This window comes from Adiantum capillus-veneris, chromosome 13, assembly GCF_014529385.1.
Source record: "Adiantum capillus-veneris isolate H3 chromosome 13, ASM1452938v2, whole genome shotgun sequence".
NCBI lineage: Eukaryota > Viridiplantae > Streptophyta > Polypodiopsida > Polypodiales > Pteridaceae > Adiantum > Adiantum capillus-veneris.
The window spans coordinates 140,905,005-140,932,287 of NC_140943.1; the positions used below are offsets into that span (position 1 = coordinate 140,905,005).

The following is a 27,283-nucleotide window of genomic DNA, read 5'->3' on the forward strand; positions in this document are numbered from 1 at the left end:
TCATCAGTCTCTCTCATCATCAAACTACAGAGGAGATGGATGACACATGACAAATTTACAAGTCAAAATAGAGACGAGAATCCTGCTCTCCGCTATGCACAAACAGAGACTTGCGAGAGAGAGAGAGAGCAGCAGGAGCTGAGAGTAGGACCTTGATCAACATCAGAAGAGAGAGACTTGTGTGTGTGTGTGTGTGTGTGTGTGTGTGTGTGTGAGAGAGAGAGAGAGAGAGAGAGAGAGGGAGAGAGAGACCTGCGAGTAGGCGCTTGATCAACATCAGAAGAGCACGCTGCAGTGTGCGCACCCATCACGCCTTTGCACAGAGAGAGAGAGAGAGAGAGAGAGAGAGAGAGAGAGAGACGGCCCATTGTGCCATTGCGGGAGATGTGGGTAGGTCCTTCCCTGTCCCAAACGTTATAACAGTACTAGGCATCGCACGTTGGGTGGAGAAAATGACCCATGAAGCTCTTCAACACACCCACAAACACGCACACTCATTGCTTTGACTCTATTTGAATGCACACACACATAGTAACGACTCTCCTCACACTTACTGTGCCCCCCACTTCTACACCACCCACTCAGCTACGAGTCCATCCAGCCATAATGAGCGCAGCTGCAGAGGAGCCAACCGCGGCAGGGCCTTCTCCTGCATCCATCTCCTGCTCTCCCAAAACCTCCAGCTCTTTCTGCTCTTTTGACGTTAGAATATGGGAGGAGCTCCACCTGCAAAGCCTCCTCTCAAGCTCCATCAACGATGCGCATGCAGATACGTCAGGGGCAGGGCAGCTATGGAAAGCTGAGAAAGTCAAGGAGCCCAAATGCCAATCCCACTCACAGGGCTTCTCATTTTTCTCTTCATCATCAGCGCGGGGCGCAAGTTTCTCCGGCTTCTCGTCCCCGCACAGACTCAGCAATGCCAGCAGCCAATCAGGGCTCCCTTTACTACCTTCCAGCAGCAGGAGGGATAGCACTCTCCTGGTGAATTCTCCTCTTCACTACAAGGTAGAGGAGCCCCCTGTTGTGCAGGTTATTCAGACAGGGAGCATGAGCTTTACAAGTGATGAGCTTGTGATAAGACAAACTCCAATGTGTAGCGGAGATGCGGGGCTTCCGGTGGAAAATCATATGTTAGCAGAATGCAAGGCTAATATACCTTCTCCAGAGCTAGAAGAGTTCTCTTCTAACTGTCATGCAAACCGGAGTGAAAACAGTATTTTACTAGGGACTCTTTCAAATGCAAAGTTTTTGCAAATATCTGCTCCTGATGTCTACTCTGCCCCCATCTCTCCCCTCAAGTCTGCAGGCTCCATCCCATTTAAGTGGGAAGAAATGCCCGGAAAGCCGAAATCCAACACAGACCACCGGCAATTGTCAAAGCCCTCTACCCCCTCCCTGCAATTGCCTCCAAAACTCCTCTACTCTTCGCTCCCATCATCAAATTGTTCTAGTCCATACAGCAGGAGCCGTTCCAAGCACATCATAGGTAGCTCCTCGCCCTCCTCCGGTGATGGTATAATATCAAAATCAGGCTCTGTCAAGAGTCTCTGGCAAAGCTTTATGCAAAGTGGGCGCAGGTCATACCGCGAAGGTGGAGGAAGATCTCTGTCAAAAGGTTTATTGAGCAGTGATGACGACCCTAGTTCGCCCACAAGTACTTTGATTGGTCCTGATGCAGGGTTGTCTTCGTCATCGTCGACATCCTCGACTCTCGATGCCATGTGCGCAAGTCCAGGTCGAATTCCCGAAGTGCAGTCCACAGTCGGTAGAGTGTGGGCTTCCAGTTTGGATGATGTAGCATCATCCTCACAAATGACAGCTCTCATGCCAACTTTATCGTCATCCTCTCTTTGTGAGGCATCTGCATACATAGGGAATGGTTTGCCTAACCTTGCACCATCCATGGAGCGCAAGATAGAAAAGACAGTTCGCTGCAAGGCGACTGACAAGCTGAAGGGCTTGTTGAAGTCATATCAGAGATGGAAAGGCTTGGGTGCGCATCGCAAAAGGAATCATGAGGAGGCAGAGATGTGGGAGCCAACATTGGCTACCTATTTCCATAGCATGGAGCTTGAGAGAACCTCAGGTATGAGTGGCCAGCCTTTTCTTCACGAGAAGAGAGCTAGCTCAGAGAATTGCCGGGACGAAGGCTATTTGGCACCAGCTGCAATTGTAGCTTCTTGTTCTTCTGTGGAAACTGAATCTTACAATGCTTGCATGAAAGGATCAGCTCACCACGACGTCTTGAAAGAGGACGTGATGATTTTCTTTGGGAAGCCCACTTGTATTGAGAAGAGCTCGATGGGTATGAAAGGCAAGAATGCGAAAGTGAGAAGGAAGGGAGGAGGCTGGGTGCTTAGGAAGCTCAAGAAAAGCTCAAAAGTCTTGGTGAGTGAGTGCGTATGGTACTGACATTCATTCTAGGCTTGCTGTATGCATGTATAATGAATAGAGCAAAAAAATTCGACTGTTAAGAGTTTTGGGTCTCTTATGATATTCCTTTGAAGGTTCTGATATGCTAATGGGTATTATGTGTGATTCAGGATGCTTTGTTGAGAGCAATTTCAAGGAGCACAACTAGAGGTGGTGAGTCTAACAAGAAGTGCAAGAGGAGAAGACTACCTTATCAGCCTATTGCCTGCTGAAGAAACTATCTGGCAACTGTTATATTGCTTGCTTACAACCTTCGCCGCCGTGAATGACATCTCTCTTTGCGCACTCTTGGTGCGTTGATGATGCATATACCTGCACTATCAAATAAGCCTGAGTTAGGTAACGAAAGAAGGTAAAGGACTATTCTTACTAGTTGAATGTGCCAGGTATTTGTTGTCTCAAATCATACCACGATGTGTGCTCATGTGCCTCTTAAATGTCTCCTCGTGATTGATCCTGCCTGGATCGATCGGAGATTGCAGAAATTATGTTGTGCCTGACATCAGAATGTGACCTTTATATCAAAGCCTCATTGAGATTGAATGTCTAGCTGTGTTCTTATTGCAAGATTTGGACCTAATGGGGATTTGTCCTTGTAAAATTATGCATGATACAAAGGCAACGAGTTGATCTTCGTTGTAGAGTTCGCTTTCTAAGTGCATTTTTCAAAGTTTGCCACTCTAATTTCACTTGTAAACAGGGTAATAAACATCTCGTTTATGATAGAGAGATACAGTCCTTGTATATATTTGTAAGGCTCAAGACCACTGCCCGAAGGACGACCTTCCATATTGATGGGCTCTCGCTTATAGACATTTACTCGTAAGCGTTTAATGGTCATGTATTTAATGGTCATCAAAATATGCCATTTGATATTTGAGTCCTTTCGACGCAAGCTACAAACCCTAGCTCGGGAGATTCAAGGGGCAGCCTCACCTCAATACACGCACATTGGGTTGGAAGGCCCTCTCGGTGGTTGATCTGGGGGCTCGGTGGCTCCGTCGAGCGTGCTGCAGGGTGTCCTACAGACCCTGTGGCTTCCCGGGGGAGGTGGTGTATGGCCTGCAGACAGGGGACGCCCTGGAGTGTGGGTTCCGATTGCCTGCTCTCTCCTCGACGGTGTCTGAGTCTCGGGGTTGGGCCTGTTTTTGTCTGTAGAACTTGGCGGTTGCCCTCTTTCCTACGGAAGGAAGGGAACTCGCTCGCCAGTCTCTTGTTGGTTCACAATGGGAGCTTCTGTGGTCGAAGCTTGGCGGCGGACGGTGGAGGACCTGGCGTTTCTGCTACTGAGTCCGGTTGGCTTGCAGGGTTTGTTTGGCTCAGCTGCGATCGTTGTCTGATTTGCGAAGGGTAGAGTTCTCTGGCTTTAATGGGGAGGGGTGAAACATTCGACTGACAGGTTCCTTTTTGTGGTGCTTGGAGGCTTCGGCTCTTAGAGCGCCTTCCCATAATCCTGCCAATGGCGCCGCTCAGAAGGCCTTTTGCAAAAAGTAAAGCCCCCATATGCCTGCCAAAACTGCCTCCCACGTTGGATTTGCTGTTGGGATAGAGGGAGGTTGAACCACCCTCTGAATCCACCTCTCTCAGCTTGATCGGCACAATGAACACTCCCAATAAGATATCACCTATGGGGATGAAGCCTGGCTATGGGACCACTGCGCCTTTCCAAAGCGCCTCCAAGTTTTAAGAGGTCTTTCGTGAAAAGGTTCCTTTAACAGGTTTATGAGAAGGCGGTCTTATTATTCTTCGGGACTACTGCGTTGGCTCTCTCGAGATTCCCCCAACGAGTCCCCATCTGTCGATCCCACCGTCCGCACTTCATTTAATTTGCGTGTTAGTTAGTGTTGTGGTGAAGTAGGGAAAGTCAATGATAGCAAACTTTCCTTTTTTGTTTCTAAAAATCCGTCAGCGTAGTGTGAATATATTAGAGAGAAACTGATTTTAAATCTGAGTGTTTTTTTTTTTGGAGATAACAGTAAATTTGATTAAAAAAGAGAAAGAAAAGAGGTTACATCAGGTCTCTCAGTCTGGGTGAGAGACAACCCAAAGGAAACTATCACTTTCCTAGAGAGTTGGAGGTCATACTAATCTAGCACCAGAATAGACCTTGAGCATCATTGAATCCCATGTTTGCCACCTACAGGTCTTCTGAATAAGATACAAGGGATGAGAGATAGACTCTTTCATGGGCTTTATACAAGCAAGTGATATAAGTTGTAGTTGAGAGAGCCAGCCATATACATTTTCAGACCATTGATTATTAAAGATGGCAGAGTTCCTCTGGATCCAGCAGTCCCAAAGATATGACAATCTCCACTTGTTCCATAAAGGAATGTCCAAATGACTACAAATTCCCAATAGAATTTCATGAGGCTGAAGAGGTTGGGGATGCAGAGGTTGACATAGCTGGTACAAGAGTCTTTAAATCTGAGTGTTAGCATGGGATGGCCTCAACACTATCTCACACGAGCACGGGCGGGAGGGGATCAGTGGCCCACACCTTTTTCGGGGAGCGTGGGCATCGTGGCCCAAATTTACATGTTTGTCCCAATTCACCTATTTTCCCCAATTTATGCAGCGGATCGGATGGCTCAAATCACACCCGATCTCCGAAATGGGCGTCTGCCATTGATCCCCTCGTGCCCATGCCCGTGTGAGATAGTGAGGAGATTGGGATGACCGGTAGTAGATATCGATAAACATATTAAATAGTACATCCATCAATACATTTTTACAAAACAAGGGGATGGCCTGGTGCATAGGAATGTGATCTATCACTACTCTTCTGAATCCCGTCCATTTCAACAACAAGGTCCAAAGATACTGAATTGTTGGTAGTGTGTGGTCATGTCAAGGTCCTTTAAGACAACCATTCTCTTTCTCCACCGAGTTAGTTGAAAGTGATAATTCTTAAATTGGGACAAAAACATTCTTAATAGATTGGGAATCTGGTAAGGTGCCTTAAACATTACTCATTCCTAATTTGCACATTATCCATGTTGGGTACAAGCACTACACTCCCCTAGCTAGTTCGTTGTTGTGGAGGACAAGATCAGTTTCAACTTCCCCTAATGAAGTTAGGCGGTGGGCAAGTGGAGGTTTGCCCATCCCCCTAGTATAACTGTTGGGACTCCTTGAGTTTCAAAGTAGCAAGATTGATCACTCTCTTTGGGGAGCCAAACGTCCCCAAGAGGAGTCCAACATACATGTTTTCAACGATCAATCTCAACTAACTTTCGGAGCTTAATTATGGGTCAAAGGAGCACCTGTCTATAGGAGATGAATACCATCATAGCGCTCTGGAGCTCTATTTACTTGTTGCAATGCCTGCTCGCATGCAGGGAGTGATATAGGCGTGGTGCCTATGACATGTTGTACACAATTTTTAGGCTTTTTGAAGCTATTTTAAGATGTTATTTTTCAGTGTGTCCTTGGAGCCATGCTTGCAATAAAAATAGTGCTCGCTTTAAAAAAGCCGACAGCAGCAGTGTCAAAGAGACACTCGCAGAGACGAGAGCAAGGAGTGCAAGGTATGCTGCTACAACTTTCTCTCTCTCTCTCTCTCTCTCTCTCTCTCTCTCTCTCTCTCTCTCTCTCTCAGTGCAGCCGTTTTTTGACCTAGTAGACAGCAGTCCACTCTCTTGATCATAACTTCTTCATCCGAACTCCGATTTGGGTGATCTATAGCCTCAATCGAAGAGCACGAAGTCCTCTACGCATTGATGTAAAGACAGAAATTTTTAGAGTTATGGAAGGCGTTTCTGTAACAGCATTTTCGAAGTGAACAGGTTCAACAAAATTGATTCTCATCTCCTATTTTACATACAATGTCTTCCGGCACTCGCAAGGGTTCTTCTTCTTCAACAAGGTCCACAACCATTGTGGAAAATGATCCAAAATCTCCTAAGTGTGGAGATAGCAACACAACCACCCAACCAACGACATCGGAAACCATGATCATGGCGTACTTGGTATCATTGCAAGAGACCGTAAACAAACAAGGCGAAGACTTACGAGCACTTGCAATGGAGAATGGCACACTAAGGGTACTTGTGGTTGAGAATGAGAATCTCAAGAGGACACTTGAGATGCAAACAACACATTTGATGCAACTTGAAGAGGAAGTCAAGGAATGTAAACGCTCTCTTGTGGACTTGAATGCTTTGAAGGAGCGGATGAGCAAAGTAGAGTATGACCATGTATTGAAAGAGGAGAAATTTGACACTATGAGCCGGGATGTATGCGACATGAAAAATGTATGCACAAACAAGTCTTGGGCTGATGTATGTGGTAGCAATGTGGTTTCTAATTCCTCACTCATGCAAGCTATGGTTCAAACAAAGAATGTTGAGAATGTGGATGTGGAGGAGTTAAAGGAACGGGAGCGACGTTCCAAGAACATTGTTATTCGTGGAATTCCCGAAGAGAAGTTAGAGACACCTCCTTCTCTTGCCATTGTTATTGAAGATTTCTTCAAAACCCACTTTGGCATGTCCGGAGTTATGGTCTATGGAGCACATAGAGTGGGGAAGCAAGGAGCTCCTCGCTCGGGAGAACGGCCAATTGTATGCACCATGCCGGATGAGACCAAGCGAAAGATTATGCTTGATAATAGTTGGATCTATTTGAGGGATACAAAATGTTTTGTATATGAAGATCGCACTATTAAGCAACAAAATATGCGTCGCAAGGCATATGAGGAAAAGAATAATAAAAACAAGGAGATCTCTCATGAAGAAAATGTGCCCAAGGAGGAGGCAAGTCTCTCAAGCAAATAGGGATGCGTGACCTATGAGACCGAGTTACAATTGAAAATATGCTATTGGAATTGTAATGGATACCCATGGAATGCGGGGGTTGGCATTGATGAACTAACAAGCAAAGCCGATGTTGTACTTCTTGTTGAAACTTGGGAGCATGATACACAAAGGATTAACGGCTTGGAGGATTACAATGTACATTCATTGATGTGGTCAAAGAATCTCAAGCAACGAAGAGGACAAGGAGGATTAGCATGTATGGTTAAGAAAGGATTGGAGGATTTTGTATCAATTGTGAAAGATGACAAGTACAAACGTTATGTATGGCTGAAAATTATGACACCAAAAAGAGCACCCATTTTTGTAGCCGGTTGCTACATTCCTCATCATGATTCTCCCTTTTATGCTTGCATGGATAGAGATCAACCATTTTTTGATTTGGAAGAGGACATTGCTTATTTCAAAGGTGAAGGTGATGTTATTGTATTTGGGGATATGAATGCTCGCACAAAAACATTGCAACATGATACTCAACAATTTGATATGCCATACATTTCAAGGGAGTTGGAGGAAGTTCACTTGTATGATCGTACTTCAATGGATGAGAAAGAGCCGGATCACTATGGAAAGTTACTTTTACACATGTGTAATAGCACGGGTATGCTCATTGCCAATGGTGTATCTTTGTGGAGTGGAACCAATGGATTTACATGTAGAAGACATAATGGGGATAGTGTGATTGACTATATGCTACTCTCTGAAGCCATCATGTATCGCATAAAGAGTTTTATGTTTGGTCAATGGACCCCGGAATCCGACCATCGCACCTTATGTATTGACCTTTCATGTGGAGAAGCAACTAAGCATGATAATCTCAGCCAAAGCAAAGAGAAGTTATCACTATGTATGGATTTCAAACGGGCACCAATGTACATTGAAATGGTTGAGCAAAAATTATGGATGACAAAGCTTCAATGTGATGCACCATTGGAAACTAAATGGGAAGCTTTCAAGAAAGCTATTTGTTCTTGTGCAGAAGAATGCTTTGCCATAAAGCATCTCCATGGTATTAACAAAGATAGATCACGCAAAAGGTGGTTTGATAAAGAATGTCAAGATGCTCGAAAGTCCTTGATAAAGCTTGATGCAACTATGGACAAAGACAACTATCAATGTCATTTGCATATATACAAGGCATTGATTCAAAAGAAGAGAAGAAGATGGGAAGTAAAGCAACAAGAATTTCAAGTCCAAGAAAAGGCACATGCATGTGGAAGATTTTGGAGAAACTTGAGAGGCAAGCGGGTTGAGAATTTTGGTAACTTGAGTATAGTGGATATGTACACACATTGTAGGCAATTGTATGAGCAAGAAAATACTGAAAAAATGCCATTTTATGGTTCACTCCTATGTATGCCGTCTTTTTTTACTATTGAGGATGTATGCGGTGGGCTTGAAAAGTTGGCCACTCGCAAAGCGGGAGATCTTCAAGGTATCAAGCCGGAGATGATCAAATGGACGGGAGATTTTACCCATGCGTGGATGTGTGATATGTTCAACCTTGCACTTCAACATGGTATGCCTTATGATTGGAGTACTAATTGGGTTAAGCCTTTGCATAAAGGAGGGGATGTAAAGAATGTAAGCAACTACCGGACTATAATGATTGGGTCTCTTATGGCAAAGTTGTTTGGGTGCATAATGGAGATGAAATTGAGTGATTGGGCTGAAGGGAATGACAAGCGTGCAAAGGGACAAGCGGGTTTTCGTCGATGCCATAGCACCATTGATCATCTTGTCACTCTTCGTGTTCTCATGGAGGAAAGTCGGTTGAAAGGCAAGCGATTGTATTGTTGTTTTGTGGACTTTAAGAAAGCCTTTGATATGATTCCACGTAACAATTTGTGGAGAAGGATGGAAGAACTCCAAGTGCCAAGTGAGTTTATGCTTGCGGTTTCTCGAATCTATGAGAAGGTGATTTGTCAATTGCGCATGGGAAGAGAAATTTCAGAAATTTTTGTAAGCACTATTGGGGTTAAACAAGGATGTCCATTGTCACCAACTCTCTTTGGTCTATGCATCGATCAATTGGAACAAATGGTACTTGACTTTATGCAAGAAGAAGGCATTGAAGAGGTCACTATTTGCAATGCGGTAATCATGCTTTTGTTGTATGCGGATGATGTAGTGCTTCTAGCACACACTTTAGAAGATGCACAAAAGCTTATGGTTGTCCTTGAGAACTTTTGCTTGCATAGTGGGCTGATTGTAAATGAATCCAAATCAAAGGTTATGCTTGTGAAAACCAACCATAAGGAGAAGCCATGCATTGTGTACAACAACGAGACACTTGAAGTTGTTGAGAGCTTTAAGTACCTTGGCCTTGAGGTTCCATCCAATCACAAGTGGCATGACTGTGCTATGCGTCGTTTGGAAGCGGGAAAGAGAGCATATTATGCATTTGAGAACATGTGTAATGTGGGAAACATCAAGTGTTGGATTCTCAAGAAGTATCTTTTTGATGCATTGGTGACACCGGTTCTTCTTTATGGAGTTGAAGTGTGGGGCGGGAGCATCTCAAAGTCTATTTGGAAAGAGTTTGAGAATGCCCAAAAGCGTTTTCTTACAAACTTTCTCCAAGTTAAGACACAAACACCATATATGCTCCTACTTCTTGAGTCGGGATCTCTTCCAATTGAAGTTATGGGCATGGAAAGGGTTGTGGAGTACATGATAAAGATGCGTCAAAACCCCTCACATCGACTTCCTACAATTGCATGGGAAGCAAGCAAAAAAGTTCAAAAGACGCATAAAAGCAAGATCTTGAGCACGGGATGGATGCAAGACATAAAGAAGTGGTTTGGGAGATGGGATGCATTACACTTGCTACATGATGCTTCAATTGACTCTCAAGTGAATGAAGCTTTTCTACAACGCCAATGTATTACGGCTTGGGAGAAATCCGGTGGGTCACGCTTCATACATTACACCACCTATATTGCCCCCAACTACAAAACCATGTTCTTCGCTGAGAGAGGAAACCGTACTCACACTTACATGCTTGAGCCTATTCCCTTGTCCGCGATACGCACTATCGCAGCAATTCGGCTTAGCTCCCATTTCCTTCGATGCGAGATAGGGCGTTGGGGCAATGGAGAAGAGTCAAATCGATTGTGCACATTATGCTCACTGCAAGTTCGAGAGTCTGAGTACCACACACTACTAGAGTGCTCAGCTTTTGATCACATCCGAACTTGCTTCTCTCACATTTTCAGCCATAACTTAGACCTACACACTTTCCTCTCCCAGCCAAAGTGTGGGCTCTCCATTGCGACTCTCATCACTACAATTTTGGAGCATCGAGAGGCACTCATCAGCCATACACATACTACATCACATGTAACTTTGGTCCCATAGGTCATATTTGACCTCCGAGGACGATAATAAAATCTATCTATCTATCTATCTATCTATCTCTCTCTCTCTCTCTCTTTTATATTCGTCACTTCAACTCTCTCTTTCTTTGAGTGTGTGTAAGCAACTCTCTCTCTCTCTCTCTCTCTCTCTCTCTCTCTCTCTCTCTTGCACGCAGTGCCGCCAAATTTTTCACACACCCAATTCCACCTTTGTCGGCATTGCCTTTGGGGAGTTTTAGCCCATGTTAAGTTTAACCCCAAATTTTTCACACCCAATCCCACCTTTGGTTGCACTGCCTTTCGACGGAAAGGAAGGGTGTATGCAGAGGGAGTTGTAGCCCGTGTACAACGGAACCACCTTTAAATTTTCAAGGCATGTTATATTTTTCGTCTCTTTAATCTAGTCTTTGTTGTTCTTCTTCTTCTTCTTCTTGTTTCTCTCTCTCTCTCTCTCTCTCTCTCTCTCTCTCCACACACACACAATCAAAGTGAAAGGCTGCAATGCGTTATTTTCAGACGCCTTGTTTGAGAGAGACCTCAAACCCATGGGAATACCAAATAATCTCAATATTTGTCTCTCTTGGATAACTTTTCAATTAGCCTTGCAATCCATGCAGGCAAAGGAAATCTTTCATTCTTCCTATTTCTTGTAAGATTGTAAGGGCCCATGTTATGCCTAGTGTTGTGTTGTTGATTATCTCTCGTGGTCTGGTCTTTGAGGGTGGCTCCCTTATCAGCCAGTATTGTTTTGGTTTCCCCATCTTGAGGTTGATCTTGGTAGAGGTGCCACTTCAGGCAGGGTTAGTGGCAACCTCTAGGTGTTCATGCTCATTGGTTTGATGTTGTATGTGGGTGGCTCCTTGATAAGCCTGCCATTGTGCATCTGTGGCTTGAGTTTTTAATGTAAATTTGCAACAAAAAGAAAAAGATTGTAAGAGGCCAATTAACTAGAGATTGTCTTATTTAGGCCAATGTTCCTTATACTATACACATGTTATACTAAAGAGATGTTGTACTTTGTTGGCTATTTTGTCCCGCATTTTGAAATAGTCACAGAGTGATCGAGTGACACTTGAGGTTCTAATTGTTGATGGGAGTAAATGAGGAACTCTTAGGAACATGCGGCATGAGCACGCTTCACTTCCGATTTTCTAGCAATTTTCACCCTCTACATGTTGCATATATGTATATATAAGCTAGCCCCACCAATGGATAAAGGGAGTAGGGTTGCACGCATGTTTGATTAAAGGGAATCACGCAGGATCCTTCAATTGGGTTTGAGAAGCAAAAGAAAGAGATTGACAGGTGGCACGAGGTGGAGTAGGAGAAAAGAAAGATCTCTCTCTCTCTCTCTCTCTCTCTCTCTCTCTCTCTCCGTCTCAAGGTCACTCCCTCCCGGTGTAGATATATGTATATCTCTCGACGCTGCAGGGCCTGATGATGGGGGACAGGCTACAAGCTGCAGCTTGCGCACATGGAGATAGCCGCCACGAGCAAGAGGGGCAAGGGCAGCATCGCAGTACAGAGAGTTGAAGCTCGCTCTCTCTCTCTCTCTCTCTCTGTCTCTCTCTCTCTCTCTCTCTCTCTGTCTATCTATTGATTTGAGCTGCAAATGACCTCGCTCTCTCGCACGGCAGGGGAGGGACTGCTGCACATCGTCTTGTTGGAGGGAAAGTGTGTGCACAGTAGAGGGGATGGAAGGACAACAGAGATCATCTCTCTTCGAATAGATCTTTGAGGCCTGTTGGGCGTAGCGTACATCATCAGGAGAAGGCATGGAGGGACAATAGAGTAGAGCAGGATGGGCAGACCTGCGTGGTCTCAAGCTATGGCATCGCGACAGGAAGGGGGGTAGAATTTTCCTTTTGGTAAAGTTGGGATGAGGATGGTATCTTATTAGATTCCATCTAATAAGTGGGGTAGAGCCAGTAGGAATAAATCAATTGTACGAAGCTCTTGTCACATTTTGGAATATACTATAGTGGGATTAAGGAGAAAAGTCCCTTAGAAAGTATGTCCTCTCTGTCTTTTTTTGGCATGTGGAAGGCCATAGGGTTCATTGTGCAAAGTTGTTGCAACACTGAGGCCGTTGGATTCTTTGGTTGGATGAACGCCACATGGCAAGGGTATTTGTAAAATAACTTTGTTGTCCCTTTTGTTTCGTTACATCACCTTCTTTGAGAGACAAGTGTCCCTAAGGGATTCAAAAGTCTTGCGAATAGACTTTAGAGATCAAGACATTGAACAAAATATTCATAGGAGTTTGATCTTATGATGCAGTCCTCGAAAAAGTCTTTTTGTCTAAGCAGCAAGTTTCCTTCTTATACATATACAAAATGGAAATACTAGTAGAAATTTTTAAATTTGTTAAATATTCGAATTATTTTCTAGTATATTTTATCGGGTTTTTCTCCTTTGCTATCCTTTGCAACCGGCTAATCTCGATTTTCAATTGTCTTAAGCCTAAGCTCAGACACACCGTTTTCAAACACTGAGGTATTGGTAAACGATTCTCTCATTTGAGGATTAGGACTGATTAGGACTTACCTTAAATGTTATTTAAATTTTATAATATTGAATGGATTTTTTTATTTCACATGTATATGGACAATACAATTTTATATTAAAACAATATGACTGCAACACTGATTAAGACCTACTTTCGATAAATATTTCCTCCCTCTTTACCTTCAACATGCCATTGTGAGTCCTTACCTTGTTTCATTTGTTTTAATAGGAATATGTGGAGATGCTAGAGGAAGAAAATTGGTAGGGATGGCACGTGGAGAGAAGAAGAGATATGACATGTGTTAGGTTGTTTGTGGGGAGAGGCGATTTTTTGTCTTGAGAAGGTGTTGGATTTGCTCGTGACTGCAGGTGGAAGGGCGAACAAGAGACGCATGCCGAGTAGAGACAGAGGCCGACAAGGGGCGAGAGCAAGAGAGAGATGGCACAGGTGCAAGGATGCAGGCCATAGCAGGAGAGGGTGTGTGTGTGTGTGGGTGCGGCGAGGCGACAGCCCCATTGCGTGCATATCTGTTGCTTGCGAGAGCTGGACGGGGATGAAGCAGGCATAGAGGAGGATCTGCAGAATAGTTCTGCGCAACTGGGACAGAGAATGGAGACGTCATCGACATTAACGACAAGCGCTACAGAAGCGTTCATGCACGTGAACCTACCCGCAATGCCTTTTCCTATTAGGTTTGCCAAATTCGAGTGGAATCTTAGTGGCTAATTAACTAATAGAGGTTGATTGGACCTAGAGGCTAGTATGTCCACTATTATGAAGGGAATTCTTTGTGATAAGATGGTGCTAACATGGTAATTTGGGGTGCTCTACCAACGAGGGTGAAGATTCAGGAAAGAGGGATTGGGTCAGATCGATGCTTGGGATGCAGGTTGGCTAGTGAAGATCTGACTCACCTCTTCATGGATTGCCCAACTATCAAAGGCCTTGCAGGGAAAATATGTAAGTGGATCCAAAGAACATGGAAAATTGGTTTTTACAAGACTGATCTTTTCCTTGGATGGAAGAATTCAGACGGTCCTGCCATCCTCATCAGCACTCAAATCGTCAGGTACGTCTTCTTACATAATGTATGGAAGACAAGGAACTGTCGTGTGTTTGAAGGAGGTCTTGAGGTGGCAAGCTTCACAGAAATTATACAAGAGAGCAAAGTGCTAGTATGGATGCTCGGACGTAAGCAACACTCGGAGGATTGGTCTATGACTACTTGTGCCTTGTTGACAGCAGAGGGCATACCTAGGACGGGGGAAAATCTTGGCTATCGGTAATTAAAAGATCTCAAAAGAACATGATAAGGGACCCTATGTATCAAGGATAAGGGGGCGAGTTGGGTGGGATGGCTTCCCTGATAGCCGATGTAATTATGGTCCTTGGATGACGTCATAGCTCAACACGAGCATAACAAGACCTTGTAATTATTTGGGTTGATAAATATAATTCACTCACATTTGTGTGTTTTGCTATATATATAAAAAAAGATGGTGCTAACATGGCAATCAACATGGAATTGAGACTTCAAAGAAAAGCGATTGATTTAGTACACAAACGAAGTAACCTAGCTCTGTGAGCCGACAGGAGGGGACAAAGGACTCTGTTGTGGGGATGGTCTGCGACAGCTTTGGCGGCTGCCCTATATGCGGTATGGGAGGATGTGGATGCGTGGCATTGTGTCGGTGGACAGGGGTGGCCCCACGGGCAGGGGGGGGGCGGGGGGGGGGGGGGGCTGTCCTGGCCTCCATTTTCGTCTTTTTTTCTTCTCAGGGGTGGCTATCCATTTTGGAAACAGGATTTCGGGCGGCGACCCTGTTCCGTTTTGGAGCGAACCTGCTCGCCCTGCCGGTTCGTGAGTATGCTGGGTGTCTCGTCTTCGAATCTATGGTAGGGATTCTGGTTGTGTGTTGTTTTCTCTTTTAATTTAATCTCTCTCACATAACGTGAAATTTGCAAAAAAGAAAAAGAAAAAAAAAACGATTGATTTAAAACAAGTGATAAAATCAGAAGGCCTGCCAAATTAAGGAAACTAATAAAGAACATGAAAGTGAAACAAAAAACTACTAGGATGGTAATCATATTGATCCATAGAGAAAGTGATTTACAGATAACATCATAAATGTTGACCGTGATGAAGGATTGAAGAGTATCAAAGTGGTGTTTTGATAGGATAAACACAAACATAATGTATGGAATCATGCCAGGCCTGATAAAATTTTCTTCTTGAGATGCAATTTTTCAAGTACCCTTTCGTATGCTTTGTGTAATGCAATCAATTTATATAATTTTCCATATATATCGTTAACTTAAAGATATAAACACAAAAAATGATAGGCAATTTTGAGATTCTAGCATGTCAAATGACATGAGTTTTTTTAAAGCACATGTTTTGATAGGCAAAATAGCCCTTGACAAAAAAAAGCGTCAGTTTTAGGCCTTGATCTAAGGCTAGATCCCATTTTAAAATCTCTACGACTTTAAGCTTTAAAAAAAAACATAAGCATAGTGAATTGAATTAAAAAAGCACTCTTAATCTCTACACCCTAAGCTTTAGATCCCTATGCTCTACACTCCACTTTAAAAATTCTACATTTTTAAGCTCTAAAACGCCTTTTACAAATTAAAACTGTAGATCCCTAAGTTGTAAATCCCACTTTAAAAGCTTTAAAGTTCTAAGTTAGTAAGCCCTAAAACTCTAACGTCTTGGGGTGACCCTCCCCCTACCTGTGGATCCATGTAACATTTTCACTTTCTTTAATTCAAATTTTTACCTTCTAATTAAAAAAAATTCTAGTTTCTCATTGGATTAGCTTTAAAATCTCCAAAAAAAAAATCTTTAAAGATTAAAGCTCTAAAGCATAAATTCCTTTCCATAAAGTTTTAACCAACAAAAATGACAACTTTAGTTATTACCTAACCCTTGACAAAAAAAAAGCGTCAATTTTAGGCCTTGATCCGAAGCTAGATCCCACTTTAAAATCTCTACATCTCTAAGCTTTAAAAAAAAACATAAGCACAGTGAATTGAATTAAAAGAGCACCCTTAAGCTCTACACCCTAAGCTTTAGATCCCTACGCTCTACACCCCAGTTTAAAAATTGTACATTTTTAAGCTCTAGGGCGCCTTTTACAAATTAAAACTATAGATCCCTAAGTTATAAATCCCACTTTAAAAGCTTTAAAGTTCTAAGTTAGTAAGCCCTAAAACTCTAACGTCTCGGGGTGACCCTCCCCCTACCTGTGGATCCATGTAACATTTTCACTTTCTTTAATTCAAATTTGTACCTTCTAATAAAAAAAAACTCTAGTTCCTCATTGGATCAGCTTTAAAATCTCAAAAAAATATATCTTTAAAAATTAAAGCTCTAAAGGATAAATTCCTTCCATAAAGTTTTAACCAACAAAAATGACAACTTTAGTTATTACCTAACCTTTGATAAATAAAAAACTTCAATTTTAGGCCTTGATCTGAAGCTAGATCCCACTTTAAAATCTCTATATCTCTAAGTTTAAAAAAAAAACATAAGTATAGTGAATTGAATTAAAAAAGCACCCCTAAGCTCTACACCCTAAGCTTTAGATCCCTATGCCCCACACCCCACTTTAAAAATTCTACATTTTTAAGCTTTAGAGCGCCTTTTACAAATTAAAACTGTAGATTGCTAAGTTGTAAATCCCACTTTAAAAGCTTTAAAGTTCTAAGTTAGTAAGTTCTAAAACTCTAACGTCTCGAGGTGACCCTCCCCCTACTTGTGGATCCATGTAACATTTTTACTTTCTTTAATTCAAATTTTTACCTTCTAATAATTTTTTTTAAAAGTTCCTCATTGGATTAGGTTTAAAATCTCAAAAAAAATAAATCTTTAAAGATTAAAGCTCTAAAGGATAAATTCCTTTCATAAAGTTTTAACCAACAAAAATGACAACTTTAGTTATTACCTCAAGTTTCAACCTTCAACTTCAACCGTGCATGAAATTCTCAAAATGAAAAGATGGGTAAAAGAACTTCTCAAATTTTAAAATGATAAAGTGACTCTTGGGATTTGTGGAGCCTCTAAGCTTTATCATTTAACATATAAGGCTGTCAACAAAGTTTCATGCTTTCTAAGGCATTGGGCAACACAAAATCTTTTCTTTGATATATGAGAGTTCATTTCATTTTTCAAAACTCAAGACATGTCCATCATTAGATTTACACACTCTTCATTTCAATGAGTGCCCACTATCTTATTTCAACCAATCAACATTTTAAGTCTATCAAAAAATACTTGAAAATACAACTCAATTTTATTCCTATTTTAGTCAGCAAAAAAGAGAAGTGATCTCTATAGCCTTTGCCCTTTGGACAGGCCAAAGAATTCTCTTTGAAGTAAATGCTCTAGGCAGGCCTAAATGGCACCTTATCGATCACCCAAGATTCATCAGCAAGAGCATGGGCAAGTTGTTGAGTGATTTTTCTTGAAAAATTCAATGCTATATTTTAGTTGAAGGTCGGATCTCTTTTTTGTTATGTTTGGAAATAAGTCAAGAAAAAGCTATTCCAAATGATTTTTCGCGAAAAAATTCAATGCCACACCTACATGGTCTATTTCTACACAAACTAATTAATTTGTATGATTCGATTCCTTTGGAATCTTTCAATCTGAAGCAAAAGCAATTTGGAGCCCATGCCTGCGTTAAGAGTGTATCTTTGCACCTCGTCTTGATGCATCGCTTTGTCTGCAATGTTCTCAATGATCGTCCTACCTCACCCATGCCCTCCCTCTTGCAATTTTCATTGCACCACGCTCACCACACCTCTCCCTCCCTCCCTCTCTCTCTCTCTCTCTCTCTCTCTCTCTCGTCCTTGCATCAGCACGCACTATAGACCCAATGATCTCTCTTGAGTATGCAACATATACCCAGCATCAAAAGACTCCCACCTCTATCTGATGCTTTGACGTCCTTCTTATAGTGATCTCTCTGTTGGCTTGCATGCCCATGCATCTCCTTGTCGCCACTCGGGGTCGAACACACTAGGCACTCTCTGTGCATCGCCTACCAATGCTTTGTTAAAGAATATGTCCATTGTGCTATGGGCGGCTGGACACTGACTATACTATGTTGTAAATATACTTTGGATAATAGTTCAAAAGAGAAGAAGAAGAGAAGAGCAGCTCGTTGAATGGCTGCTGCAGGGTAACGATTGTGTGTGTGTGTCTCGATGTGTGTTGGTGTGTGTGTAGTCTTCTTTCCTACCTTTTTCATCATCTGCGCACTCTACAAAGTGGTATCAGAGCTCAGTTTGAGGAGCTATAGTCAATACACAGGTTTCCGTAGCTCTGGAAAAACAGCAAAAAAGAGAGGTTTTTTTGTCATAACTCTCTCACCCGAACTCAGAATATAGTGATCCAGGAGTCTATCTTTATGTTTTTGGGCGTTCCGGACGCATTGGCATACTCAGATTTGCCAAAATTTGCAATTTTCTGCAGCAAACAGCCAGCTCACACAAGCATGGGAGATGTCCAGTTTTGCCTCGACAGTAGATTTACAGGTTAGAAGTGAAGAATTCAGCATTTACACAGGTTTTGGAGAGCGACATAGAGCTTTTGCATCATGATATTGTGTTATCGAAGATTATGTTTGGTTGTTGTGGGTCCGTTATGGACAACCGCCTATGTAAGAAAGGTTGTGAGAAGAAGTTGAGGCGGTTATATTGTCAGATTGAGTACTTTGTGGTTATGTATGGATATGCGGTCAATGTATTTTGGAAAACTGCAGCCTTTGTGAAGGTCGAGTGAGGTTTTTTGAAGCCTTGCCTTGGGAGCTTTGGTACCTTGGCAAGGTGGATTAGGTACTGGAGCGAACCCCTGACTAGCCCCGCGAAAGACCTCATATGTCGTTTACGACTATGGGAAGAAGGTGGATGTATGGATATGTGGTACAGGACAGCGTATGGATTGCATTTGCATACAGGTCCATGTGGACATTGTTTTAGAGTATTTATGCATAGTACTGAGTCAGTCTTTGGCAAAGTGAGTCAGTGGATTTTCCATTGGCAGTGAGAGATTTTCTGTCAGTGTTTATGAGCACTTTGGTTGAGATTGTCACTTGAGATATTGTCCAAATACAAACAAAACTCTGTCGAAATTTTATCAAAATCCTTTGAAAGAAATTGAGAGAGTGAAGATGGCAAAAAGTTCAACTTAAGTCACACAGATTGTTGGAGAGAAGCTGACCAGAGAGAACTACAGCATATGGTCTTACAGGATGGAGAACTTTATCATGGGCAAAGGTTTATGGGACTATATTACAAGTGAACAAGAGTGTCCCGAGGTTGGTTTGGAACCAAATAGAGAGAATGTTGAAACACATAAAACTTGGCAAGCAGGAGTAGAAGCTTACAAGAAGTGGATCGAGAATTCAAGGAAAGTGATGCATTGGATTTCACTATGCATTAGTGACTTCTTTATACCACATGTGAAGAAGGCTCAATCTCCAAAGGAAGCATGGGAGATACTAGCAAGAATGAATAGCTCCAATACAGAACCATGAAAAGTTCACTTGAAGCAAAGGTTACATTTTGTATGGCGAGGAAAAAGATCCATATCAGATTATGTGACAGAGATAAAGCAAATACAGGAAGATCTTGCGAGCATTAATGTTGAAGTTCTAGATGATGACTTAGTTTCAGTGACATTGAATGGTTTGGGACCGGAATACAAGTCATTGGATACATCTATATCTGTTCGAGGACACATGCCTGATTTTGAAGAGTTAGTAAACCTTTGTTTGCAAGAAGAGGTGAAGTTACGCAAGTCATGTCCTTCTACATCAAATAACAATTCTAGAGATCAGGTTTTTTACTCTAGAGGTCGTGGAAACAATAGAGGTGGAAGAGGAAACTATGGTCGTGGAAACAATGTTGGAAGAGGTCAATAGCAAAACCAACAAAGTCAAAGTTACAACGATTATAGCCAAAGAGGCAGGGGGAGAGCCCGAACTCGTGGACGTGGACAATTTGTACATCCTCAAAGAGATGGATATTGTAACAGATGTGGCATTTATGGTCACTTTGAAAGAGAATGTTACACAAGGCTAAATCAAAATCGTGATCGTGGTGGAAGAGGCCAAGGTTATGGCAGACATGGAGGAAAATTTGTTGGATACAATCCTCATGATCAAAATATATATGACAATAGGTCGAGTGGACATTTATTTCCTATGGAGCATGTTGTTGGAAGCATGGTGGAGCCACATCATACAGATGATTGGTATTTAGATAGTGGTGCCACAAATCATATGACATATCATGGTGAATGGTTTGACAGAAAAGAGAAGTTAGAAGAGGATGAGTTTGTTGCTACAAGTGATGATACTATGCATCGGATTACACATGTTGGTTCAGTTCCATTGCTAGAAAAAGACGGGACATACAACACATTGGGAGATGTTCTATATGTGCCTTCAATCACAAAGAATTTAGCATCAGTTGGACAAATGACAGATCAAGGGTTGCAAGTCCGTTTTAATCGTTATGGATGCTTCATAGAGGAGTTTCACAAAGGCAAACCAGGCAAGATATTGGCACGTGGAAGAAACAAAGGTCGCTTGTTCTCATTGGAAGCTGGAGATCCATGTTTACACAGTGGTATGTATACAAACAAATCAGCCACTCAAGATGATTGGGCAGAGTTATGGCATAAGAGGATTGGTCATGTCAATTTTAGAAGATTAAAGCATATGCAATCAAATCAAATTGTACGTGGATTACCAAAGTTTGGCAGATTGAATTTTGATCATGTTTGTGAAGCTTGTCAATTTGGAAAGCAATCTCGTTTACCATTTCCAAAGAGGGGAAGAATCAGCCAAAGTCCTTTGGAAATTGTTCATTCAGATATTTGGGGACCTTGTGATCATGCTACACCAAATGGTTGTCAATATTTTATCACATTTACGGATGATTACAGCAGAATGACATGGGTTTACTTTCTAAAGGCAAAATCAGAGGCATTTGAAGTATTTTTGGAGTTCAAAGTTATGGTTGAGAAAGAGAATGGTTGTCAAATTAAATGCCTACGTACAGATGGAGGGGGAGAGTACATGTCACACAGTTTTGATGATTACTTACGTGAACAAGGCATAAGAAGACAGATTACTTGCAGATATACACCACAAAAAAATGGAGTTGCTGAGAGAAAGAATAGAGTCATAGCAGAGATTGCAAGAGCCATGATGAATGAGATGAATATTCCATTAACATATTGGGCTGAAGCAGTTCATACAGCAGTACACATTATGAATCGAACACCAACACCTGCCATTCATGAAATTTCACCTTATGAGAGACTTTATGGGATCAAGCCAACAGTTTCCTATATGAAAGTTTTTAGATGTGTTTGCTATGTTCATGTGCCAAATGAAGCAAGAAAGAAGATGGAGACAAAGGCAGTGAAGTGTATATTCTTGGGCTACCCAGTTGAAAAGAAAGGTTACAAGTGCTATGATCCTACGACAAGAAAAGTTTATGTCAGTAGAAATGTCAAATTTTGTGAGCATGAACCATGGTATAAACCAAAGCCAGTGATGATAGAAGATGAGTATGAAGAGCAAGAGAATGTGCGTCATGTTTTTGATAAGCCAGGACCATCAACAAGAACTATTTCAGGACTACATATGGCAGAGGAGAGTACAGGAAGTGTCAACCCATGGAGCGGTCGTTTGCGAGATAAGAAGCAAGACGAGAAAGGCAAGAAGAAAGTGGTTGAAGAGAGTTCTGGAGATGAAAGCCTCGATGAAGAGCATGGTTTACCACATTTGAGGACACCTGGCAGTAAGCATATTGAGAAATATGTACCCCCATATGCAAGAGTTGAAGAGAAGAGTGCACCACAGTTGAGAAGATCAGAGAGGGTGCGTTATCCAGTTGATAGATTGACATACAACGGTTACATGCGTACACATTATGCATACATGGTTTCACGTGTGCAACATAAAGAGCCTACATGTTTTCAAGAGGCAATTGGAAAATCAGAATGGGAGTCAGCTATGGATGATGAGATGGATGCTCTTGTGAAGAATGACACTTGGGATTTGGTTCGCTTGCTAAGTGGAAAGAAAGCAATTGGTTCAAAATGGGTATACAAAGTCAAGTGCAAGTCAGATGGTAGTGTGGAAAGATACAAAGCGAGGCTTGTTGCTAAAGGTTATGCACAAACAAAAGGTCTTGATTATGATGAGACATTTAGTCCAGTTGCAAAGATGAAAACAGTCAGATTGGTGATAGCAATGGCAAGTATGTTTGGTTGGAAGTTACGGAAAATGGATGTGGATAATGCATTCTTGAATGGTGACTTGGAAGAAGAAGTTTATATGATACAGCCAGAGGGTTATCAATATCCAGAGTTTCCATATTATGTGTGCAAGTTGAAGAAAGCATTGTATGGTTTGAAGCAAGCATCTAGAGCTTGGTGTGAAACGATAACCAGATTCTTGAAGAAGATTGGATTTAAACAATCTACTACTGATCACTCATTATTTTTGAAGCATGTTGATGGAGAGATCGTCGTTATTGTTATCTATGTTGATGACTTGATTCTCACTGGAAGTCATGCTGAGCAAATTTTGCATGTCAAGAAGAGTTTGTTGAGAGAATTCAACATGAAGGACCTTGGTGAGTTGAGATATTTCTTGGGAATTGAAATTGTCAATACTTTATCAGGAATTTGGATGATACAAAGACAATACGCATTGGATATGCTTGAGAAGTATGGAATGACAACGTGCAAACCGGTTGATACACCTCTTGATCAAAATGTGAAGTTGTTTGATGATGGACATTACATTGAGGATGTCACTATGTATCGCAAGATGGTTGGAAGTCTAATTTACTTGACAATAACAAGGCCAGATTTGAGTTATGCAGTGGGTATTGTGAGTCAATTCATGCAAAATCCATGTAAAAGTCATCTTGATGCAGTGAGATGGATTATGAGATATGTGAAAGCCACTGTCAGTTATGGAATGTTTTATGAAAAGAATGGGAAGCTTTGCCTTTATGGTTACACAGATGTAGATTGGGCAGGAGATTTTATGGATAGAAGATCTACAAGTGGTTATGCATTTTCCATTGGCAATGGCATGATAAGTTGGAGTAGCAAGAAGTAATCAACTGTAGCATTATCAAGTACAGAAGCTGAATAACGTGGAGCAGCTTTGGCAGCATGTGAAGAGTCATGGTTGAGAGTGCTTATGGTAGAATTTGGTTTTGACTATCTTGACAGTGTCATTATATATTGTGACAATATTAGCAGCATCATGTTGGCAAAGAATCCAGTCTACCATGCTCGCACTAAACACATTGAGGTACATTATCACTTCATTAGAGAAAAAGTTTTGGCAAATGAGATTGATTTGGTGTATGTGAAGACAAATGATCAAGTTGCGGATATATTCACAAAAGCTCTTGGAAAGGAGAAGTTTTCCTACTTTCGTGAAGCATTGGGAATCCATCATATGCAAGCTCACTCTGAGCTTGAGGGGGAGTGTTAAAGAATATGTCCATTGTGCTATGGGCGGCTGGACACTGACTATACTATGTTGTAAATATACTTTGGATAATAGTTCAAAAGAGAAGAAGAAGAGAAGAGCAGCTCGTTGAATGGCTGCTGCAGAGTAACGATTGTGTGTGTGTGTCTCAATGTGTGTTGGTGTGTGTGTGTGTAGTCTTCTTTCCTACCTTCTCCATCATCTGCGCACTCTACATGCTCCCCACCTTTTTCCCCAAGCTTGCCTTGCTCTGCCCACATTTGCAATGCGCACACGCCTTGATGCTCCATTCCCTTTTCCCTTTACCACTGTAGCTAGTGACTTTGCTCCTGCAAAATGATATGGAGGGAGAGATGAAGCACCTGCAGCTCGAGCTTGCCCCACAAGGAAATGATGCATAGATGCACACTTCCATTGGGCCGTGCCCCTACACCAGAGAGAGAGAGAGAGAGAGAGAGAGAGAGAGAGAGAGAGAGAGAGAGAGAGAGAGAGAGAGAGAGAGAGAGAGAGAGAGAGAGAGAGAGAGAGAGAGAGAGAGAGCCATTGGGCAATTGCACCTGGGCCATTCTCTGTAGAGAACAAAGGTCGTGTTGACACGACAAAATATATCTGCCTTTCTTTCTCTCTCTCTTCCACATGTAGCTCCTTACCTTTTTCTTTGAGACTCAAAGATGGAATCTCCGTTAGATTTGATCTAATTAACCCCAAAAAAGATTGCCATGACATACTACTTGAAGGTCAGATCTCTTTTTTGTTATGTTTGGGCTTTCTTCCATGCATTTTAGCTTAAGGTAGTTCTTTTTTGGTTACATTTCGAAATAACTTAAGGAAAAACTTTTCTTTCATTTTTTTAAGGGCCACAGATCGACGATTTTGCGTTCTAAATGCCATTGATTCTTTTGCAACAATTCCGAGTACATCCTCGATGGTTCCAACAACCTTGTACGATGTTTCTTTAAGATTTCTTGGAGACCTTGAATGTGATTTTTATTGGTCACAAGTGAGACTCCTTCCGCCTCCAGTGGAGTGGCTGCGTACGGCGACAAAAAGGCTATCAAAATAATGAAAGCTCTTTGTTGTCAGCTACAATGGTGGTATGATATTAGGGAGAGTTAACACCCAAGTTTGAGGTATGGACAATTCAATTGGAGCTACTCCACACATAGAATATGGATTGGGCACTAAGGTCATCCCCAACTAAAGTCCCAATTCAAGGGGCCATGTGACAAAAAGGGGCATGTGATGACCGGCAACGCCAAAAATAAATATTTTTTTGAAAACTTGAAAAATCTTCAAATGTAGAATTGTAGAGGCACATTGACTATATTTAAAAAAATTTACATTAAATTCCTCTAGGTTTTTGCAACTCTAAGCTTAAGTTTCAGAGGTAAATTTGAATATTTTGTAGATGGGATTACACTAAATCTAGGTTTTTTTCCAGCACACCAAGTGTGGGATGATAAATGTTTTGTCACTAAACTCCTTTCAAAGTTTCTAGATGGGATTACAATAAACCTAGGTTTTTTTAGCATGTCTCCATGTGTGGATAATAAAGTTTTTTACACTAAATTCCTCTAAATTTGTGGGTGGGGTTACACTATGTAATGGAACATGGCTATGACATTGATTGTAGGGGAATTGAAATAATAATAGTGTGCACTTCCTTCAAGAGAATTCTTAAAGAGCATAAGAAGAGTACTCGATTAAAGGTAGAATGAACATTACACCTAATTAGCTTGGAACACTCGGTCATCAAAAATTACAACAGGGTACGAGGTGTATTTTTGATTGCCACAAAAAAACCCAAAAATAGCCCAAAAAACTCAAAAAATGAGCATTAAAGCTCGCAAGTTTTTTTTTTAAAATTATGGCTAAAAAATCTTAAAATTTTTACATTATGCTTCATTTAACAATGAATGATCTTGAAAACAATTGAAAATTGACAAATTTACAATCACATGTTTAACTCAAAAAAATTACATTCCCATAATCACATCAATTTTTGATCAATTAATAAAACATAAACTTTGTGATTTCATTGTTGTGATGAAAAATGCAAATAAAACACATGCTTATAATTTACAAACCCCAAATTTTGCATCTAATTTTTCAAAAAGTTAAGTAACAAGATTATCTCTACTTTTGCAACAAAGCTTCATAAACAAAACTAAAAACTAAAATTATGAAGCAAGTTTGAAAGCATATTTCTTCTCTTTGTCATTCACAATTTGTTTTTCTTTCCCTTCTAGAAGCCAATATAAGATATTGTGCGAGGTATTTTCTCTGGCATCAAGAAGATAACCTACCACTTTGAAAATGCTTTCCTCATTGTTGATACCTTTATCATCTATGACATAAAGAAATAAGAGATTCAATAATAGTTTGATTGTACTCAAAAACACCTACTCGAATTGACCAAGCATGACCTTCAGGCTTCTTGTGTCGTGCATGCTCCAAAAGGATTTGAACATCATTAGTTGATGCTTTTTTTTGTTTATGAGAGGTAGCAAGCATACCTCTAAGGGGAACAATGACTCTTTGTAAAGGCACCATCAGTAAAGTCTCGTCAATACCTTGAGCTTGTTCTAGAAATTGATGAGCATCTAACAAATGTCGTCGATGAGCACCACTTTCAAAAGCAAAAGGAGGTTGAAGCAGTTGTCTTCTAGAATCTGCTCCAGCGCGACTGACACACGCATTCTAAGTGCTTGAAAGCGAGGACTAATGGGAGCAAGAGGGAGTGAGTGAACTTTTACAACATTAACCAATTAGAGAAGATGGAGATTGATTAGCGAGATTAGATGGTTGACCTCTTCTTTGCTTCTTAAAAACATGAGCATCACCAGAAGGAGAAGGCTTTACAAAGAAGAAGCTGCAAACATCGACAAAAGAACCATAAATTCTTGCTATCAAGCATGCCAAATCCAAAATATATGCTTAAAAACAATAAGAAGGATATAAAATTTACAAAAAGTTCAAACAAAGAAGATTAAAAAATCCCTCATATTTCAAGGCTTTCTTAAGTAGAAAATTAAGAATTTATGTGTATTTAAAGCAAAAAAGTCAAAGTATGCCTTTAGTTATGGCACAATAGATCTTTATATGTTAACAAAAAGATACCAAAAGCAAGTGTATTATGATAGTTACATCTCCCTTGCTCTAGTGTCTCAACAACAATAGGTGCTACAATAGTACTCACACTATCTCTTTGCGGAGTGGCTAGAGCAACACTCAATGGTTCAATCTCCAAGCCAACCCCATAATATCACAAATTTCTTACAACAAGTACTTGTTTGACCAAGGAAGACCAAAGAGAGTAGTTCATACCATCCAACCTACACTCATTGAAAAGTACATCAAGAATAGAAGAATCACACTTGCTTTCTTATTGTGTCCTTATGCATATAATAATAAATCCGCAACATGTGTACAAAGATCTACACAACCAATGTATCAAACAACCAATGGAAACTTTCTCTGCACAAGATTAACAAAACATAGCCCTTTTTGTATCTACAATCCATCATGCATGTGTAATTCTAACCTCCACACCAATACATGTTTCTTGTAAGATACACAGGAAGTTTTTTTGTATGGCTGAAAATGATCTTCTGCTCTGATGCTCAAAAC

General features: G+C 41.2%; 1 protein-coding gene across 1 annotated transcript; it reads left to right on the top strand.

Annotated features, from left to right (window-relative positions):
• Nucleotides 1-210: 210 nt before the first annotated feature.
• Nucleotides 211-3,084, top strand: LOC147444981 (uncharacterized). The gene is made up of 2 exons (XM_086527977.1): nt 211-2,388; nt 2,544-3,084. The coding sequence occupies exons 1-2, from the start codon at nt 517-519 to the stop codon at nt 2,643-2,645; spliced, it is 1,974 nt and encodes a 657-aa protein (XP_086384103.1). The 5' UTR covers nt 211-516; the 3' UTR covers nt 2,646-3,084.
• Nucleotides 3,085-27,283: the final 24,199 nt, after the last annotated feature.